At 45.1% G+C, this 22,076-nt stretch overlaps 1 protein-coding gene across 2 annotated transcripts in view; it reads left to right on the top strand.

The window, feature by feature from the left end:
* The first annotated feature begins 938 nt into the window (after positions 1 to 938).
* The window catches only part of STX7 (syntaxin 7), a 30,511-nt gene continuing 9,373 nt past the window's right edge, over positions 939 to 22,076 (top strand). Inside the window, exons 1-4 of one of the 2 annotated variants that reach the window (XM_082216174.1) lie at positions 939 to 1,084; positions 10,919 to 11,060; positions 19,638 to 19,707; positions 21,192 to 21,282. In XM_082216174.1, coding sequence (XP_082072300.1) covers positions 10,976 to 11,060; positions 19,638 to 19,707; positions 21,192 to 21,282 — 246 coding nt within the window. In that variant the 5' untranslated portion in view covers positions 939 to 1,084; positions 10,919 to 10,975. The remainder of the gene's footprint in view (positions 1,085 to 10,918; positions 11,061 to 19,637; positions 19,708 to 21,191; positions 21,283 to 22,076) is intronic. The other variant, XM_082216175.1, reaches the window with a different exon arrangement.

Below are 22,076 nucleotides of genomic sequence, written 5' to 3' on the forward strand. Positions count from 1 at the left end.
TGCCCTCAGTGTGCACCATCAGTTTTTTGTTGAATATTTATTATAGTATATATTCCGCTCCACAGTGTATGCATGGCACTTCACGGAGTACCAGAAGGCAGGCCCCTGCCCCAGGGAGCTTACACTACAAAATTCCACACAGAAAACTGCATACAGAAAATCGAAAATGTAGAATATCAATTATACACTAAAAATAATACAGTTAAAGTGGCAGTTTAACCATACAAGATGAGCAGTGGACAATAATTAAAAAAAAATTAATTCTGAAAAGCTCTGGGTATTTTATTTTATTTTTTATTGTATGAGTGCATCTGAAAGAATGGGTGTCAAGAGCATTCCTCTTTTCTAATCGTAAGAAGTTCACATTAAAGGGGCCACAGCACAAAAAGTCAAGGTGTATAGTAGAAATTGTGGGTACCCCCTCTCCAAGGAGGTCTTTCTGCCAGGGAATTTAGTGACAGTTGCTTTTTCACATGCTTAGATGCAGGCAGATGCAAAAGCAAACAAGCAGACGGATCAATTTACTTATTTAAAAGCATTTATAAACTTCTATTTTAAAAAACCTCTGTGTTGTGGGCAACACAGAAAAACACACAATCGAAACAAAAATGCAGCCCGAAACCGATCAGACAGCAGTATAAAAACATGTAAAAGCAAATTAAAACAAAACGCCGGGGGATTCCAGCACATCAAACAGGGTCCAATCTTACGGGGCCATGGCAAAAAGAGAAGTCTTTTCCAAGACGTAAATTACAAGAAGACACGGAGCTAAACACCTTCCACCAGCAGCATTTCCATATAGTTGCTGGGTGTTAATTTAAAAACAACAAAACCCCTAGATGTTCCACACAGAAAACTCAGGGGGCACATTTCATAAAGCGAAAAGGGGGCGGAGCCTGTGGTCCTCGCCCCGCCCCTTCCCGGGAGCCGCTCCGTCTGCTGCAGCAACGGGGCGGGGCTCCCGGGGCGGGGCCGCCTCCCGCGGGTCAGCTGAGCGGGCAGGGCGACCAAGTCCGGGAGCGGGGCAAGGCAGGCTGCCCTCTTCGCCCCGCGGGGACGCGCCGACAGGCCACACAAGAGGCGGGTAAGGAGCGCCGGGAGTCCCCGGGCTGGGGGCGCGCGCGTCGAAGGGCGTCCCTTCCTCGCTCGCTCGCTGCAGCCGCTCGGCGTGCGTGGCGGGGCTCAGGTGGGCGCCGCCCTGTCGCAGAGCAGCCGCCCTCCCCTCTGCTCGGACGGGAAGGGGCGCCCCGTCGAACTCGGGCAGGCAGGCGGCTTCAGCGTGGAGCGAGCGAGCGGAGGGCTGGCTGGCTGGCTGGCAGTTCCGCATTCCTACAGCCCTTCAGCCTTCCCCGCCTCGGAGGACGGCTCTCTCCGCACCACGGCCTTCCTTCTCCGGCCGCCTGCCTGCCTGCCTGCCTCCGCGGCTTCTCGGGAGTCTCCGCCAACCCGGTCGAGCCGCTCGCCTTGTTTTCCCGGAACTGATTTCCCCTGCTTTCGGGAAGTCATTATGTGGGCGGGGGAAGAGGAAGGGCTGCTTCCCCCTCTGAGATACGTGTGTGTGTGACACACGCGTGTGCGTGTGAATGAGTTCGCTCTGCGTGTGCGCGCGCCCCAGGCGCTGATGGGGATGCGAAGCGAACGTTCTTTTCTGGCTCCCTAGAGCTGCTCCTCCTCCTCCCTTCTGTGGCTGGAGGAGCCCATCATGTGATAGCGATAAGGAATCACAGGGTTTCTTTCAATGGGGGCCTTCCGAGAGATAGTATTAGGCGCGCACCGGTGAGTGGATGGGCATGTTGAGGATACCCGAGGCCGCGTAATGCGTGGCAGCTCCTGCGGCGACACATTTCCCGGCGTAGACCTGCTAAGGAAGCCACATAGGCTTTAAACAGCAGCTCTTAATGCTTCTCTATCTGGACTGGCAGCAGCCTCTTGCGATTTGGAGGAATGTAGTTCAGGGCCGTATACGCACAATACATTTAACGCCCCATGGCTTCCCTTAAAGAATTCTTTGGAACTGTAGTTTTCCTCTATGGAGCTACAAGTCCCAGCACCCTTAAATGGCAGTCCCCATGATTCTTTGGAAGAAGGCGTGTGCTTTAAATATATGTTGTGTACTCTGCCCAGGCAGTTGCTCCTGCTTTTTTCTGGCTTCCTGTCCCTGCCTTCTGCCTTAGCCCTCGCCAGTGGGCAGCAGCCACTGCTGCATGTCACTGGAAGATGCAGTACTGGGTGGAGAGATGAAAGGGCTGAAGGGCTAAATGAAAATACCATTCTTGTGGTTAAGCATGCCTATTGAATTCAATACCAGCTGTACATCTCTCCCCCCGCCCCTCTGCTGTAGGAGACAGAGTGGGGAGGGTTTTAGTGAGGAAAGGATGGATGGGAGAAAGTTAACCAGTCCCTTCTCCTCTTGTTCCTCTGAAACTTGCAGCATCCTGAAGCTGCTTTTGTTTTAATAAGACAAAATACACTGGGGTGGAGAATTTCCTCCGGAGGCTTCCTCATTTTATGAAGATGTGGTGAGAAGTTTTTGAAGCTGTGGCGTGAGTTCTTGCAGCTTTTGAATGCTTGCAGAAATGTGGGGTAGTGACAAGTTGCTTGAAAAACTGGTATGCATCAAACTGCCACTGTCAATGCAGTCTCCCTTCCTAATAAATAATACAGGGTGATTATTAAATCATTTATGGATTGAAACTAAATCTCATTTGGGAACTATAAAGCCAAATGTTGGAAGATTCAGGACAGATAAAAGAAAATATTTATTCATTCTGTACGTAGTCAAACTATGGAACTCTTTCCTATCAGTGGTCAGTGATGGCCACCAACATAGCCACGGACATGCCTTGGACCTGGTGTTTACCTCTATGGATGTTGGTGATCTGACACTAAGTAAAAGCGAAACGAAAGAAGTGCCATGGTCAGATCACTTCCTGGTGCAACTGGACTTCTCTGCGACCCATCCCCTCTGCAGGGAGGTGGGACCAATTCGGATGGTCCGCCCCCGCCACTTAATGGATCCAAATGGTTTCCAGAGAGTGGTAGGGGATGCTTTATCCCATGTTGATGGCCTTTCAGCTGATTCCCTGGTGGCCCGCTGGAATGTGGAGTTAACCAGGGCTATTGACTGTTTGGCTCCGAAGCGCCCTCTCCGATTGCATGGAGCCCGGACAGCCCCGTGGTTTTCCACGGATCTGAGGGCAATGAAACAATCGTTGAGACGGCTAGAGCGCCGGTGGCGGATAACTCATTCCGAATCTGACCGGACACAGGTTAGAGCTCAACGTCGAGCCTACCAAGTGGCGATAGCGACGGCGAAGAAGAATTTCTTCACCGCCTCTATTGCATCTGCAGAAAACAGCAGCAGGAGACTTTTTCAGGTGGTTCACAATTTAGCGGAACCACCTGCAACATCGGGGCCCAGTACGGGCCACATGTTCTCCTGCAATGATTTTGCAAAGTTTTTTGCAGATAAAATCGCCCAGATTTGGGAAGAAGTAGACTCCACCGTGGGAGCAGGGCCGGGGCGGGAGAGTGCTAGAGCTCTGTCTAGTCAAGTTGAGTGGGATCAATTTCAATCTGTTACCTCCGAGGATGTGGACAGGCTGCTTGGACGAGTGAAACCAACCACCTGTCTCCTGGATCCTTGCCCATCCTGGCTTATAAAAGCTAGCCGGGAAGGACTGGGCGATGGGCTTCGTGGGGTGGTGAATGCTTCCCTCCGTGAGGGAGCCTTCCCAGACCCGCTGAAAGAGGCGGTTATTAAACCGCTTCTTAAAAAACCATCTTTAGATGCAGCCACGATGGCCAACTATCGCCCAGTCTCAAATCTTCCATTCCTGGGCAAGGTGATTGAGCGAGCGGTTGCCGAACAACTCCAGGCACGCCTGGAAGAAGCGGACCATTTGGATCCCTTCCAGTCGGGATTCAGGCCTCATCATGGGACTGAAACTGCCTTGGTCGCACTGGTTGATGATCTCCGGCGGGCTAGGGACAAAGGTGAGAGCTGTTTCCTAGTTCTGCTGGATCTCTCAGCGGCGTTTGATACCATCGACCATAGCATCCTTCTGGACCGTCTTGAGGGGCTGGGAGCTGGGGGCACTGTTATACAGTGGTTCCGCTCCTTCCTCCTGGGCCGTGTTCAGAAAGTGGTGGTGGGGGATGAGTGTTCAGACCCCTGGGCTCTCACTTGTGGGGTGCCTCAGGGTTCTGTCCTCTCCCCCATGCTTTTCAACATCTACATGCGGCCGCTGGGAGAGATCATCAGGAGGTTTGGGCTGGGTGTTCATCAGTATGCGGATGACACCCAGCTCTACCTCTCTTTTAAATCAGAACCAGTGAAGGCGGTGAAGGTCCTGTGTGAGTGTCTGGAGGCGGTTGGAGGATGGATGGCGGCTAACAGATTGAGGTTGAATCCTGACAAGACAGAAGTACTGTTTTTGGGGGACAGGAGGCGGGCAGGTGTGGAGGATTCCCTGGTCCTGAATGGGGTAACTGTGCCCCTGAAGGACCAGGTGCGCAGCCTGGGAGTCATTTTGGACTCACAGCTGTCCATGGAGGCACAGGTCAAATCTGTGTCCAGGGCAGCTGTTTACCAGCTCCATCTGGTACGTAGGCTGAGACCCTATCTGCCTGCGGACTGTCTCGCCAGAGTGGTGCATGCTCTGGTTATCTCCCGCTTGGACTACTGCAATGCACTCTACGTGGGGCTACCTTTGAAGGTGACTCGGAAACTACAACTAATCCAGAATGCGGCAGCTAGACTGGTGACTGGGAGCGGCCGCCGAGACCATATAACACCAGTCTTGAAAGACCTGCATTGGCTCCCAGTACGTTTCCGAGCACAATTCAAAGTGTTGGTGCTGACCTTTAAAGCCCTAAACGGCCTCGGTCCAGTATACCTGAAGGAGCGTCTCCACCCCCATCATTCTGCCCGGACGCTGAGGTCCAGCGCCGAGGGCCTTCTGGCGGTTCCCTCATTGCGAGAAGCAAAGCTACAGGGAACCAGGCAGAGGGCCTTCTCGGTAGTGGCGCCCGCCCTGTGGAACGCCCTTCCAGCAGATGTCAAAGCGATAAACAACTACCTGACATTCAGGAGACATCTTAAGGCAGCCCTGTTCAGGGAAGTTTTTAACGTGTGATATTTTACTGTATTTTTGGTTTTTATGGAAGCCGCCCAGAGTGGCTGGGGAGGCCTAGCCAGATGGGCGGGGTATAAATAATAAATTATTATTATTATTATTATTATAAAGGTAAAGTGATCCCTGACCATTAGGTTCAGTCGTGGCCGACTCTGGGGTTGCAGCACTCATCTCGCTTTATTGGCCGAGGGAGTTGGCGTACAGCTTCCGGGTCATGTGGCCAGCATGACTAAGCCGCTTCTGGAGAACCAGAGCAGCGCACGGAAACGCCGTTCACCTTCCTGCCAGAGCGGTACCTATTTATCTACTTGCACTTTGATGTGCTTTTGAACTGCTAGGTTGGCAGGAGCAGGCACCAAGCAACGGGAGCTCACCCCGTTGTGGGGATTCGAACCGCCAACCTTCTGATTGGCAAATCCTAGGCTTTGTAGTTTAACCCACAGCGCCACCCTCATCCCCTTGGCCACCAACATAGATGGCTTTAAAAGAGGATTTGACAAATTCACGGGGGAGGGGGCTATCAATGGCTCTTAGCCATGATGGCCGTGTTCTGCCTCCACAGTTTCTGGTGGCAGTGTTTCTGAATACCAGTTGTTGGAAACCACAGGAAGGGAGAGTGTCATTGTGCTTGAATTCTGCTTGCGGGTTTCCCAGAGACACCTGGCCAGCCACTGTGAGAGCATGATGGTGGACTAGATGGGCCTTTGGCCTGATCCAGCAGGCTCTTTTTGTGTTCATAACTCATTAGCAAGTAACCTCACAGAATCGGTTGGAAGGGACCAGGAGGAGCACTGAGTCCAGCCCCCTGCAATGCAGGAATATTTCACCCAAAGTAGGGGTCGACCCACGACCCTGAGATTAAGTCTCATGCTCTACTGATTGAACTGTCCTTGCTCTCTCAAGAATGTAAAACAGATGAGGTATTGCTGACCGCGGGTCTCTTATCTTCAGTAGGGTCTGAAACAATAAATGTTATCATTCAGTTAAGGACACTTCTTTTTCTTAAAGAAGGACAAAAGAAGGATGAAAATTGCCTCTGTAACACTCTTATGTCTTCCAAGGTATCTTGTGAATGATCTTAAAACTTGGGTTGCATATATCTATAAAACATCCCAGGATCTGTCCAGTACGCTGCATTGTTCTAAAATAAAACTGGGCTTATTGAACTGATGGTGTGAACATCTCTGAGAAAGCTTTTTAGGTGGCTGAGATTACCAATCTATTATTTTTCTTAGACTGCAGTTATATGAAAGAAAGAGCCTAAATCTAGTACTGCAACTATTTAATTGCTTTAAAATTCTGTGGCTCCTTGGAAGTCATCTTTGAAAGTCCTATCAATTACACTTTGAATCCAGTGGGGTGTGTATCTTACCACTGATGGTACTTTACGGGTGCAGAGAATCCTGGGATGTTGTGTTCTGACCATGAGGTTCCCAGTAAGAGGGGCATTAACCACTATGACCTTGTAGAGGTCTGCACCACTTTTTTTTGCAATTTTTGGGGAGTGCCATCCCCCCCCCACCCCGTGGTGGTGCCTCCTCCCTCCCCCCTCCCTCCTCCTTGCTTCTCCCTGCCCTGCAGAGGGAGCTGGGCTTTGAGCAGCCAGACAATCCAAAGCCTTGCCGCCCGTGCTCTGGCCTCTCCATCCATGGCCGCGCTGTGATGGCAGTGTTGCGGGGCTTCAGCTGGAGCTTAGCACGCCTGGCGTCCAGGAAAGCTGGCCCAGAAAGGAGAGGCGCCGCCACCACTGCTGGCTCCCAACCGCAGGCAGAGTGGCAGAGGAGGTAGGAAAGCAGGGGGAGGGGAGGGGCTGAAGGAGAGAGAGAACCCCTCCCCCTGCCATGTGTGCGTGTGCGCAGTCCGGCCCACCACAAGGTCTGAGGCGTGGTGAACCAGCCCCCTCCTTTAAAAGTTTGCTGTCCCCTGTTGTAGAGGAATAACTGTCCCTACCCTTCCAAGTTTGTTTCTTTAGGATGCTCCACCCTAGTGTTTAGGGTTGCTAATCGCTACTACTTTTGCAAAACAATCTCAAAAGTTGGGCAACAGAGTATCTTAAATCTCCCATGCCTGCGTAGATACTGTATACTCCAGAAAGTTTCTTTCCACAGGATAATTAGGTGCACCACCCAGTCGTGCTAGTAACCATAAATCTCAGTGCAAGACTGTGGGACACTTCAGGCACCTTAAAGTCAAATTGAAGAGGAAGTACCACCAGGTGTGTAAGAGAGGTGATGTTGAAGTAAAAGGAACTGAAAGAGGAGTTAAAAATAGAATTGAGCTCTACGTCTTGAAAGTTGCCCCATGGGAAACCATTGGTATTGCCCTGAACCTGGTCCTAAGCCTGGACTCCTGCTGGACTGGGCTGCCTTCCCACAGAGATGGATTTAGGGCAGTGCAACCAGTTCTGTTACACTGGACACCAAGCCTAGGGGGTGCCACAGGGCGTTGCAACTATGATGTAGTGAACTGAGAAGAATGGAAGGCGCTGAATTTTGGCCTCACACAGGGAGTCGCTGAAATTTGAAAGACCACAGCCCACTTCTGCTCTCTGTACCTGGCTTGATGATTCCAGACTATTCCTGTTTGTCTCCCGGTCTTCTTGGAATTCTTCCCAAGCTTGCTCTTCATTATTGTTACGTATTTGTACCTGCTTTTCAGCAACAAGTCCTCAAAGTGGTTTATGAATTACTGGTGGAGACCATTTTAGGCATGTCAGTGGATGTGTGATTGCTGATGTGTGGGTCCTTTTGGATCCGGAAGAAGGCAGAATGGGGGCAGGCTGGAACGGGACAGGGTAGGGCATGCAGAAGGAGTGGGAATGGAACCCCTGCGCAAAATGCTTGTGGCCTATACAAGGTGGCTGACAGACATGTTCTCAGTAAAGTTGTTTATGATCTCAGCCAGGGTGGGTTTTCATGTATAGATCTTCTACCCTAGAGCAGATGATCACACTTCCATGCCCTATAATTCAATGGCCCCTTCACACATTACAAGCCGTGTGGAGAGGTACTGAAGCTATCCTGATTGCCTCGGGATCATTTAGTAGATTGCTCTCATGTTTGAGCACTGATTGAGCACTGAAGCTTATGTGCACAAACCTCTACAGGAGCTTGAACCCTGCACTCTCAGCTCTCGCAGAAGTGAAGGCCCATAGATGTCTACAAATATAGACTTTCCTCCTCAGTGCATGGGAGAGTGCATACCTTTCATGCAAAAGATCCCAAATTAAGTCCCTAGCATCTCCACATAAAATCCTAGTTTGAAACCCTGGAAGACCCTCAGTGTAGACTGAGTTGGATGAACTAACAGTTTCTTTGTAAGGCAGATTTCTGTGTCTCTACAGAAATAGCACCATTTCTGACCTACTACAATCATATCTTGGTTCACAAACGCTTTCCGAGTCAAACATTTTGCCTCCCAAACGCCAGAAAGCTGGAAGTGAGTGTTCTGGTTTGTGAACGTTCTTTGGAACCCGAGCATCCAGTGCGGCTTCTGTGGCTTCCAATTGGCTGCAGGAACTTCTTGCAACCAATTGGAAGCTGGTTTATGAACGTTTTGGAAGTCGAACAGACCACTTTGCACTTCCAGTCCTCCTGCTGCTGCACTGCCATGAGCTAAGCAGTGGTTTGGCAGAGTGGGTTGTCCAAATCCTAGACGTTCATGGTTTGTCTGCAGGAGACAAACCATAAGTTCAGGTTCAGACATCTCACTAAGCCAAACCATGGTTTAGCTCATACCACCAGGAGGACCAGTTCAGGAGTGCAGCATCCATGATCTTCTCTGTGAAAACCTTCACTTGTGCACATTCATGCTAAGCCATGGTTTGGCTTACCATTCCGTGCAAAGCAGTTCTGTTCATGAGAAGCTGGTTTGACAGTTAACTGTGTCCTTATCGTGGAGCTGTTTATATGAGAAAGTAACTGCTATTTCACTTTCATGCAACGTAGCAGAGAGTAGTTTCGAAGTAACTGTCTTTTATATACTTTCATACAACGTAGCAAAAAGCTATTTCAAAATAACAGTCTATGTTAAAACACTGGGATATCTTTATGTTGAGAGAACATTTAAATGTTGGTCAGGACTCAGGAGGCTTTGTGAGAATTCCTAGTGTAACAATGGGAAAACGTGAGCAGAGGAAGTTCAGTCTTAATGTTATCATCTGCATTTATTTGTATGCTGCCTATGCTCTCATGATACAGAATCATAGAATTGTGAAAAAGTTACATAATGCACTAAGTTGCAAAATATAACAAGTAGTTAAACAAGTTAATGAAAACATCTCATAAAATGTACTATGAAATAAAATCCCCTTATAATATGTTATAAGATCTAGCAATATTCCAATAACATTAAAAAAAAATAGCTCACCTCCAAAACGAATGTCCTGCTGTTCCTCCAAGGGACTTGGAAAACCATCCAAATGATTCTGTGAACATGGTCTACAACCCAAACAGCTTGCACTGTCATCTGCGTAGCTTCACATAAGTTTTAGCCCTGCAACATCTGGAGGGCCATAATTCCCCATCCCTGACCTGTGTCTTCAGGCTATTCTCTCTCAAGCTGTTCCTGCATCTAGAGCTTGTGTGCATCTCTGCACAGCTCCTATTACAAGATGGAGGTGGTAGTGTAGAGAAATAGATGGTCCATGGGGCTCCTCTCGCTGCTTATGCTGGTTCTTTCTGTAATGTCTGAGGCTGCTCATAAAATGAAAGGCATTGTCACCTTCATTGTTGTGCTTTAACAAAAAGTAATCCATTGCTCTTCAGGGCTTTGAAGGCAACCTCACTCCTCACAAAGCCCTTGGTCCTAGATACAGGTGCCAGAACTTTTTGAGCTTTTTTAAGGGATATCTCCCCTGAAAAAGCTTCTATTCTTACGCCACCACTACCCACAGCCTCTGTAATGCCATGCTGCCATGCCATCAGGCTGAAATGCTAAAGACGTGCCAGAATGCACAAAAGAGGTGCTACCACTCACCAAAGAGGTGCCAGAACCCAGTTCGAGTAAGTTCTGGCTGAAAAAAGCCCTGCCTAGAATTATATGGGGGAAAGAACTATACTGCCATGTGGCAAGTGATTTGGGGATGGTGGATCTGGCTTATGGGTGAGTGTTTATTGAAATCACATTTCAACCCAGGAGTGTGAGAAGATGCCCATGATTTCTCCTCCACGCAGAGCTGATTCACAGCCCCTATTTTTACTCTCTCTTTTTCTTCATGGAGTTTAAAGGCCAGAATATGCCTCCCACTTTTATTATTTTCACAACAATTCCATGAGATCAGTGAAGGATGGTTACTGCTCATAATTATCCAGCAAACTTCATGGCCAAACTTTCCCAGCTCAAGTTGATAATTTTATCCACTCGTAGGGAATTAACACAATAGTCTATAGAGTGTCTGTCTTGATTCGTATAAGCTGCAAGCAAGTTTGTCTGGATGTGGAAACTGGCATTCTCTGTGTTGACATCCTTCCAAAGTCGCCTCTTTTCTTCTCTACTTCCCCTTATGTATCAGCATTACTGGCCTACAGTGTAGTTATAAACAGAGTTAGCCAGATATCTTAATTGCGCTATAAACCTCTTCTTTACTGCACTTTTGGATTTCCTTCCTAGCCTTTCAAAATCTAACTTGCTCTGCAGATCATTCAAAGGAAATAGGAGGTACCATAGGAAGGGTGATTTAAAAAGGGTGATTAAAGTTTTACTTGAACATTTGAGTTTTTATGATGCATTTCCCTATTATGTGTAACTTCTTAAAAAAGATATTCTCCTTATATTTTCAGGTGGCATTATTGGTGAATCTTTTGTTTATGACCTAGTGTGCATCGTCCCAATCAGCCATGGCGTACAATGCAGGCATCGCTGGGGACCCTAACCAGTTAGCACAACGCATCACTTCAAATATCCAGAAAATCACACAATGCAGTAAGTTCCTTAAAGCTATTCCTATTTACAAATGTTCCTGTCCCTATATCTTTTATTTTTGTCATGACAGGTTTAGGAGCTTTGGGTGAAATCCAGTGTTTTCCAAGCAGACTTCTGTTTCTCCCTCTCTTCCTCCTAGCCTCTGCCCAGAAGACCACCCAATACTACAGACCAGATTTTGGGTGGAGGGGCGGCAGCATGGAGGAGACAGAGAAAGTCTCATAGTACAAGCAGTCATCTGTTCCACTGGCAGTTAGGCACAGTATATTGCCCTTTATTGACGAGATCCTTAACATCTCAAAGGTTTGTGCCAATATTAGTTTTATGTCAGTTTTCAAAATTCTGAATAAAAAAATTCCTTCCAGTAGCACCTTAAAGACCAACTAAGTCAGATACCTGAAGAAGTGTGCATGCACACGAAAGCTCATACCAAGAACTAACTTAGTTGGTCTTTAAGGTGCTACTGGAAGGATTTTTTTTTATTTTGACTATGGCAGACCAACACGGCTACCTATCTGTAATTCAAAATTCTGGACTTTGTTAGCAAAACCTTCAGCAGTTCTGCAACTATACTTCAATATCTGGTTTCTGGTGAGGTTTCAGGACCTAGTCATGAATTACACACCTTAACTATCTTATCTGAAGTCTGTTGTACATGTTCTGGGCGGTGAAGGATTGAATTCAGAATGGCCCAGTACTAGGAAAAGGCAGCACAAAATTGAATGGTGTGGAAAGGTGTGTCTAAAAACAATGTAACCAAATGGTCTTCAAAAATCCTCTGTAGATATTTCCTTCTATGAGAGTACTTTGGTCATAAGGCTATGTTCTGAAGAAAAACTGTTATTGTTGGTTTGCATAAATATGTTGGTAAGATTCCCCCCTCTCCCATATTAAACTGTTGTAGAAAAGAAGAAATTGGAAGAGAGTACTGTGGCACCTTAAAGTACATCTTATTGTCACATAGATTATCATGGACTGAAGTCCACTGGGCCAGATGAATGTGGAGGAAAATTCATCACTTTGAGAATGGTGCTAGAGATCATGAGTGACGCACCATTTGCATGTACATATTGTATTATTATTATTATTATTATTATTATCATTATTATCATTATTATCATTATTATTATTATTAGCTAAACGATTTAGCTTTGGGATGATCTTATCAATGCATACCAACTGATTATTCTTCAGCTGTGAGCAGGTGGCTTGAATCCTCATTAAATTCCATACTGTAATTATTGTTGTGACCTTGTTAAATATATGTGCAGCAAGCTCCAATGTAGCATGATGAAGAGGGCACTTTCTGGTTGCCATGCCCTTGCTTCTCCTTTAAATGATTAGGAGCTGTATCTGCTGACTTATCTCTTCCTTCCTCCTCCCTTACTTTCATCCGTCCTCCTCCCTTTGTACTGGGCCACTTATATTTACTCATACCACTGTAAAAGATTCACAACGTCATAATCCTTGTGTGTCACAACACATAGCCTTCTGTAGAACTGTGTGTCGAGCCACACCTTCAGAAACAGTAACTGGTAAAAGCTCTTCTATATGCATTCAGATGTTCTTCCATCTGAAAATCCTTTTGATAGAAAGCTAGCATGCTGGGGAAAATGGTAGGCCTGAGGCTTTCTCCCTCACGTGCTAATTTTGGATAGGCAGAGTGTTATTGATGTGGGAAGCATATAGTCTTCTCCACTAAGTCATGGTAAGAAATCTAATTCCAAAGAACAGTGTCAGACTGTTTCTGAATGTGTGGGTTGCCTGCTTCCCTTTCTCATATACCTTTTCCTCAGGGGTGGGGAACCATTATATTTGTCAAGGGCTTAATTATTTATTTGATTGATTGATTGATTGATTGATTGATTTATATATCGCCCTTCATCATAATATCTCAGGGCGGTTCACAGAATAAAATGCCGGATAAAAACATGAATGTAAGGAAAACAAAACAGCAAAACAATACTCCCCTTATACTACTACTAATAATAATAATAATAATAATTTTTATTTATTATTTATACCCGCCCCCTCTGGCTGGGTTTCCCCAGCCACTCTGGGCAGCTCCCAACAGAATATTAAAAATACAATAAAACATCAGTCATTAAAAACTTCCCCGAACAGGGCTGCCTTGACACGAGTTTAAGGAGCCTCCCACTTTCTAGCAGTCATTCATTCACCGTCTTTCAACTCAAGGACTTTGGCAATACCGGACTGAGACAACCCCAAAGAGAAATTATTGAGAGAAGTAGTACTCCCACTGCGAGATTTGCTACTGGGGGGGTATACCACCCGCTTTTCTTTTCCTGGCTCTCATTCTGCCACGCCACCTTCTCAGTGCTGCTGGGGAAGAGGCATGAAGCTAGCTTGAGGGCAATAGGTTTCCCACTCAGGCTTTGCTTAAATGACTGGTGGCTGCTGCTACATTTGTTTTCTCTCTGGCACATACAAGCTTCTTCTAGCAGTTTGACTCATCTTGCTTTATGTGGCAATGCCCAGCCCCTTGGGAGGTTCCCCACTTGTGTGTGATGAAATTCTGAAAGGGAAGGGGAACCACATGGGAAAGAAAGACTCCTGTGCACTTATGATTGGGCTGGCAGGGCAGATGCTGTAGAACTGGTAAAGATGAAAAAGAGGACTTCAAAAAGAGGACTGAGTGCTAAAAGAGCTAGGGGTGGGAGCATGATGCTGCTTGGAGCTGCTTGATTGATGAAATGTGCATATTACTTCATTAATAAGAACTGAAACAGCTGGTTAGAGGGTGCCCCAAGTTTTAAACACTGAGATGCTTAATACTAAAATAAAATCTTGAAATGGGAGGAGGCTTCAGAGGGGAGATCCCTGAGTTGGAAATGAAAGGGAGTGAAGAGCTTGTCATCCATTTCTTTCTCTGCAAAATTGGTAGAAAGCATGGAAATTGCAAATCTCGCAGTGGGAGTACTACTTCTCTCAATAATTTCTCTTTGGGGTTGTCTCAGTTCGTAGGGTCCTGTGCTGATCTAGAGACAGAATTGCCAAATAGTGCTTCTTCCTGATTTCCTGCCCCTTTTCCACTTCAGGACTCCGGTATTGCCAAAGTCCTTGAGTTGAAAGACGGTGAATGAATGACTGCTAGAAAGTGGGAGGCTCCTTAAACTCGTGTCAACATCACAATCTATTTAACCTTGGTAGCCTAATCTGTTAACTTCTGAAGCATTTTGGTTGGAGCTAAATTCACATTGGAATGCTGTGTGGGTCAAGGGAGGAGAAAATAAATTACCAGTACTAGGAATTTGCTGTCAGAAAAATCAGCCCACATGGATGATGTAATCACTGCTCTAGCACCCAGACTAGATTACTATGAAGGTTTTGCCTTAATGACTAAACAAGACAAACAAGTTCTAATGGTGTAACTTGTTTCTCTTTAATTAGACAATTGCTTTGTGCAGGTGATATGTCAGGCCTATGTGATGTGTAAGGAGTTAATTATAATGCAAGTTTTATTTTCAGGTAGCGAATGCAAAGTTCTTATGCTATGGGCATATAATGCAGTTCTTATGGAATGCATTTTGTATCATTAACCAGAACTAGAACTGCTTAGCTTTTGCAAATAGGCTGCATGATGTGCTATGAGGCTAAACCCTGGAGTTTCTGGTTGTAATTTAGCATAATAAACGCTCCAAATTATGAGGTAAAGGCCGGCACTTTTCTTTGAGCCTGCTATGTTGATTGCAAAACTGGGGCGGTTATCTTATTTAAGGTGACTATTGTGCAGTGATTTGAAAGAATAGTAAAACATCTACATTTGACTGTAGTCGAAAACTTCCTGTATACCATTTTTCTCCTTCCATTCCACCTAATGGAGGTTGAATCGTACAATATCCTTATTGTTGGATTGTGACTTCCATGATCCCTAACTATTAGCTACTAAGGTGACTGGGGATGATGGGAGTTGTAGTCCAACAACAGTTGAATTTATTTATATACTGAATCTATTTATTGAATTTATGTCTTGCCCTTCCTGTAGAAGAAGCCCACTCCCATAGAATGCTGCAATAAAGGGCAATTCCTACTCTAGCTGATACCCGTTCACTGAAGAGTCTTCTCTGTGGAGCGCAATTAAATTGTAAAAATAATAAAAATAAATCTGAATTGTAGGACCATTTTCAGCCAGAAAATAATACATAAAAATCTATTCATCTGGTAGAACAGGAAAGCCCTCTATGCAAGGAAGGGTTTGATAACTATCTCCTATATCCTAGGTGACTGACAGATGTATATGTGGGCAGCTGGGCTAGAGGGGGAAAATGTGGGTTAGTAACGCAGATAACTGATGGATATCTGCTTGTCTAGAGGGCACTTTTGCCTCCCCCCGCCCCAAGTTGGCTTCAGCACTCTGTGCTAAACTGGTAGGAGGAAATACAGAAGGAAAGAAGAGAGAGCAGTTGGAATGGAGGAGGAACATGCTGAGAGAGGCTGTTGATGACTGCTCTCCATGCCTGAGATCAGCAGGGACATAGTTGGGCCCTGTCAGAGAAAAAACATGTGCTTGCTGTTTAGAAGAAGTCTATGGTTTTAAATTGAAACTAGAAGGTACAGCCCCACTTTTGCAAGCTGTTGACATTCAGCTGAGGAGAAAGAGAAGGTCCAGAACTTGTTTGTGCTAACATATTGTCAGAGCTGCTCTCAGGTCCCAGCTCACAGAGGACCACGCTAGCCAGCGTTCACTTTATAAAAGTCTTTATTGAGTTACAGTTTCCATTTTCAAGCTGCAGCGTGCAGCTCTACGTCTTAGAAGCTAGACTGGCGAAGCTCCGTCTGAGTCTCCGCCTCCTGTGCACCAACTTAATACCCTAGCCTTACTCCACCTCTTCCGTCTTTCCCTTCTTCGCTGGGTCCCTCTGCCCCCCTGGGTCTCTTCCTTCCTGGACTCTTCTGACGCTGACCCCCCCGGACCCTTCTCCCTCCTTGCGGCGGGCTTTGGGACCCGGCTCCCTTTCCGGGCTGCTTACTGTGCCGCCTTCCTGTGTATTTGAACTTGGCGCGCGCGCCCAACCTTCCACCTTCCTCTTGACCGTTTCCTCGCTCCCCGGCGGAGGTGTGGCCAGTCCTGACTCATGCTCTCCCTCCTGCTGCGAGCCGCTGGATCCCGATACCTGGCACCCTTCCTCCCTACTGCTCTCTATTGGGGAAGCTGGCCCCGATTTCCAACTGCTGCTCTCTGAGTCCCCTCGGGTCCCTCCTTCCTGGGGTGTCCCCCTGGGTCCCCCCTTGCTCTGGCCACAGGCGCTCCTTTCTGCGAGTCTTCCGATTCACTGGAAAGACTCGGAGATCTCGGGCCGCCGTCCTCGCTCATATTTCCTTCTGATTCCTCCCCCTCGCTCTCTATTTCCTCTCTTTCCTGTGCCTCTGCTCCTGAACCCCTGACACATATATATTTATTTTTAAGGAAATAAGGTCAAGAGAAAGGAAAATGCAAAACAAGTGCATTGGTAAGCCCTGCCACATGTGTGTAGTCATAAAGGCCTGCTGTTTATAGAGCAACGCTGAAAAACTTTAACAACTTGTTGCACAGTGCATCCTGCAGAGGGCAGTATTGGGTAACTTTTCTAAGTTAACATTGCAAGAATCCTAGGTGCTAAAATTCAAGCATAAAGAAAAAGATAAGACGTAAGAACATGACAGCTCATTGGCTTTAAAATGATCTTTCCAATTAAACTTCAGTTGTCTAAAGTCTTAATTAACTTGGTCTGCCCTAACCAATTTTTAAGTTAGGTTGTTGCTGTTTGATCAATTTAGGACATGAACAAAGAGAGTATTGTAGCTATGAAAATGTCGTAGAATTTGAGTTGGAAGGGACCCTGAGGATCATCTAGTCCAGCCCCCTGCAAGGCAGGAATATGCAGCTGTCCCATACGGTGATCGAACCTGCAACCTTGGCGTTATCAGCACCATACTCTAACCAACTGAGCTATCCAGGCTGATCAGATGGAATCTCTTCCTTGTGGATTAACCTAGCATTTGATTATGAAAATGACTTGGTATTCCGTTTCAGTCTATGATCTTGGTGTTTTGCATTAACATGGTAGCAAGCCTCTAGCATAGATGTGGAACGGGTTACATAGGCAAGAGCTGATAGGATCATCTGCTCTATGTGGTGTGCAGGGCACCCTGTGCGCGAAATGCAAGGGGTTCCCCGTAAGCCTTTAGCGCCTACAATATAGAAGATCCACAACGACAAACACTTTCCTGTTAGTGAATTAGGATGCTTATGTCTGTTCAAGATGGCCAGCAGGTGGCATTTATTCATAACATGTGCAGGTGAGCTGTATCCCTCTTCTAACCACATTTCTTTGTAACTAGGATTCATTCTGCACATCTCAAAGGGCTTTGCACTTGTGCCTTGTGGAACAGTAAATGGCTCCTGAAAGTCAGCTACTTTATGAATGCATCTCATGGCCTGAGTTCCACTGAGTGTGTGATTTCCTCAGGCGTATGCTCCCTATAGTAACGCCTGACTTCCAACTTCCTGTACTAATAATGGCTGAGACATGAGAAACCTAGGTTGAAATCCTGTTCAACTGTTCATATACTGTATGGTTGAATGAGGGTAGTAAGATAGTACTGTTCTCAACTTTGGCTCCACATACTGAATGAGCATGTGGCTCACAACCCATGAGCTCCACCCCTGACATCTGTATGTTTGGAACATAGGGGGTTGCTTTGTCAAAAGTCAGACCATATTGTTGATATGACTGGCAATGACTCTCCAGGGTTTTAGGAACAGGACTGGAAAGACTTGGGGGGGGGGGTTGGGGGGGAATCCAAAGGGCATCCAGGATATTACAGGCCCACTAGCTTATCTTCCCCTCTGAGTGAATTGATTTGAAGCATTCTTTCAAAGATAACTTTTATCAAGCATATAGGTGGACAAGAATTAACGTAGTATCTGCAGAGGCAGCTTCTATCTCAGCAGCCTCTAGGAGCTATTTGCCTCCACAAGCAAGTGGATGGGGATGATCAGGTAGTCACTAGTTAATATTGATAAGCTTAGAAATCACACGCTAAGAGGAGAAGTAACCTTATGAATCAGTAACTAGCTAAAGAACAGACAGCAGAGAGTAGGACTAAGCAAATGTAAGAAGTAGGCTGCCTCCAAGGATTTATATTGGTTGCCAGGGCTTTTAATTCATTGGTAAATGATCTGGAATTAGGGATGAGCAGCGAGGTAACCAAGTTTACTGATGACACCAATTTATTTAAGGTGGTAAAATAAAATAAAAAAGCGCTATTGAAGAGCTTCAAAGAACTCTCCAAATTGGGGAATCAACATTAAAATGGCAAATGCAGTTCATTGTAAGCAAGTATAAAGAGATGTGCATTGGGGCAAAAAATAATAATAATTTCAACTTCAAATATATGCTGATGGAGTCTGATCTGGTGGTTACTGACCAGGAAAGGGATTGTGATTGTGGTGGATAGTTCAGTGAAGAAGGTGAATTCCTTTTGGGGAAATCATTAGGAAGGGAATTGAAAATGAAGCAGCCAATATAATATTGCTTTTTATGCACATGATGCAGCTACACTTGAAATAGTTTTGGTCACCGCACCTAAAGGATATTGTAGAGCTGGAAAAGCTGCAGAAAAGGGCAAGCAAAATGACCAAGGGGTATAGTTATATTATGGAATTCACTGCTACAAGATGTGACGATGATTCCCAACTTGAATGACTTTTAAAAAGGGATTAGACAAATTCATGTGGGATATTATCAATGCATGTAGTCATGATGACAATATACAAATTCCAATGGGATGTGGATGGTGCTGTGGTCTAAACCACTGAGCCTCTTGGGCTTGCTGATCAGAAGGTTGGCGGTTTGAATCCCCACGACGGGGTGAGCTCCCGTTGCTCTGTCCCAGCTCCTGCCAACCTAGCTGTATGAAAGCATGCCTATGCAAGTAGATAAATAGGTACCGCTGTGGCGGGAAGGTAAATGGTGTTTCCGTGTGCTCTGGTTTCCATCATGGTGTTCCGTTGTGCCAGAAGTGGTTTAGCCATGCTGGCCACATGACCTGGAAAGCTGTCTGTGGACAACACTGGCTCCCTTGGCCTGAAAGTGAGATGAGCACCACAACCCCTTAGTCACCTTTGACTGAACTTAAATGTCCAGGGGTCCTTTACCTTTACCTATATGACCTCCAGTATTGAAGGCAATATGCCTCTGAATATGAGTTGCTGGAAATCACACATTGAGAGAGTGCTCTTGCACATATATCCTGCTTTTAGGGTTCCCATAGGCATTTTGTTGTGGAAGAGCATGTTGGACTAGACAGGACAGACAAAAGGTGCATTGAGGCTCTTGAAATGTTTTAAGTTTAAAAACATTATTTGAAAGGCTTTCATTTTCAGCAGTTCAGCTATAACATGATCTTTTTTGCGTATGTGTATGTATATCTTTGCTTTTGAAAACTTCGCTGAATTTGACCTACCACAGCTCTGTCAACTGGTATATGTTTCTGAATTGTCAATTAGAGATGCATGAAATTGTGGTGGAAATGTATCATTTACAAAAACCCTCTTCCTCTTTTTGCAAACAGCTGCAGAAATACAAAGAGTACTGAATCAACTTGGAACGCCACAAGACACGCATGAATTGCGGCAACAGCTGTAAGCGCTTCATGAGATGACCTTCATTTAACTGCATTGTAGATAGCCTCTCAATATGTGTTCCTGTCTTACCAAAGTGCTCTGCGTCTTTGAAACATTTGAGAACAGAAAAGGAGTGTGGGGATAAACCAACATCTTAGCTGTATGTTGACTTGTTAATCCTCCAAGTTGCATTGTTGGCACTATTAAGCACCCAGATGGTGTTGGAAGCAAGAATGTACAGAGCCAACAAAGCCCACTGAGGTTCTTTTAAAAGTTCAAACCACTTTCATGTTTGCTACTTCCGGCATTTTGGAAATGACTCTTAGGCTTTTGACAACAGTTTCAGCAAGTTAGGTTTTGTTAAGTGATGCAAAAGTATAGTATAGTATGAAATCAAAAGAAGGAATATATTCCAAAATAACTGCGAAGGAGAGAAAGAAAGAAAGAAAGAAAGAAAGAAAGAAAGAAAGAGAGAAAGAAAGAAAGAAAGAAAGAAAGAAAGAAATTAGGAATGCATTGTTTCTACAATGTTATGTTGGCAAGTGTCACTCATGCACCGGAAGGTTATGTAGATCAAATGTAATATTTAGATTAGCCTGAAGCCACATGATTATAGATGTATACAGTTCTGTGCCTACATGTTTTTATTGGTGGTTTCTACAGATCTTGGTTGTTAATATATTTTGTGCCCCTGCTCATTAGTGAGAGATTTGCTGCAAATAATAATAGAATCTCCTGAAAGAGGGGTGTTGGGCATATACATGGACACTAAAAGAGCTGGTTTTGCAGTTAATATCCCTGGGCACGCTAACTAATGCCTACCAACTTCCACTTGGGCCTGATTGCCATTGCTTTGTCCAGATTTAACGGGTAGATCAGGGTGCCTTGTGTTTTTTAAAACAGGAAGAGTTTACTGCAACTTGTTCTCTAGATGGCCTTTTTCTTCAATAGACACAGGAGCTGTTGATTAAGGAATGCTTACAGTAATCAAGTACATCATGTTGCTACTCAAATCATGGTTCTACATTAGAATATGTTCTTTTCCTTAGAATTAACTTGTGATCATAATTCCGGGGTTGGGGGGGGGAGAGAGATTTTTACTCTTATCCTTTTCCAAAAAAGAATATGTAAGCCTCCTCCTGATGAACATGGTGTTAGTCATAATTAAAAATGTTTTCTCTCTTTCCCCTTCCCATATTGACTATTTACATTTTAAAGTACCGAATCTACTTTTCATGGCCCATCTATCAACCTGTCAGACAAATGCAATCTTTATCATTTAAGTACTCATTTAAATATATATATATATTTAAAGCAAAGTTTGGTCCACTATTTCTGAATTCTTCATTCTTGGTTTCTACAGAAGTGGAACCAGCAGTTATTTTGCAAATATGAAATAATATAGGTGCCTTTCCTGAAGATTTATTTCTAAAGATATTCAGCAATGGAGTAAAAACGTTGGTTGAGTAATCACGTCACTGAGGTATAACTTTCTGTTTTAGGCAGCAGAAGCAGCAGTATACAAACCAACTTGCCAAAGAGACAGACAAATACATTAAGGAGTTTGGATCTCTGCCTTCAATAAGCGAGCAGGTATAAAAATGTGTTATTTTTTTAAAAAAACAACAACCCTAAAACTGCCTTTTTCATTTCTACCATGTGTGTTTGAAAACATTTTACTCCTGAGGCATACCAAGCAAAATACATTAATGGAACTTGGTTTGTAGTATAATTAAGAGGCCAAGTATTTTTTGAACTACTAGGATTATAGGATTTACTTTGGTATAGGCACTTGGATTATGATCATTTTAATCATTTTGACTGCAATCCTGTGCACAGTTAGGCTGCTTAAATCCTATTGACTTTAGTGGGGTTTAAGCAGTCTAAATATGTGCAGAACATTGGACATTTTTGTCTTAACTGTGAGTGTGCTTGTATGGTATTATATGCAGAAATGAAATTAACATTCATTTCAGGGCAATTGTCTTACAGCCATTCTAACAAATAGCTTAATGTTTTCTCATTATTCCATCAAAAAGAGTACAGGTCTGCCTGTGTCTGGCTTTGAGGAAGGAATAAAAGCAGAGGAAATCCTGCCCTACTGTAGCCCTCCAGATATTGTTGGAATACAACGGACATTATCACTGAACATTGGCCATGCTGGCTGAGGCATTTGGGAGTTGGAGCCCAACAATATCCAGAGAGCTGCAGGTTCCCACTTGCTCAAAATATGTGCAATTATATAGCGTTCTCCTTCAGCTTCTTCTGTATCATGTTAAAAATTGAGGCGTCGTCATGTTAACTCCAGGGGAAATTATTTTGCCAGTCATCTCACCACTGTCATCCTGGTAGCATTTTTATGCTACAGGACACACAGCACCAAATTT

Source organism: Podarcis vaucheri (assembly GCF_965113315.1).
Source record: "Podarcis vaucheri genome assembly, chromosome: 3".
In the NCBI taxonomy this organism is placed as follows: domain Eukaryota; kingdom Metazoa; phylum Chordata; class Lepidosauria; order Squamata; family Lacertidae; genus Podarcis; species Podarcis vaucheri.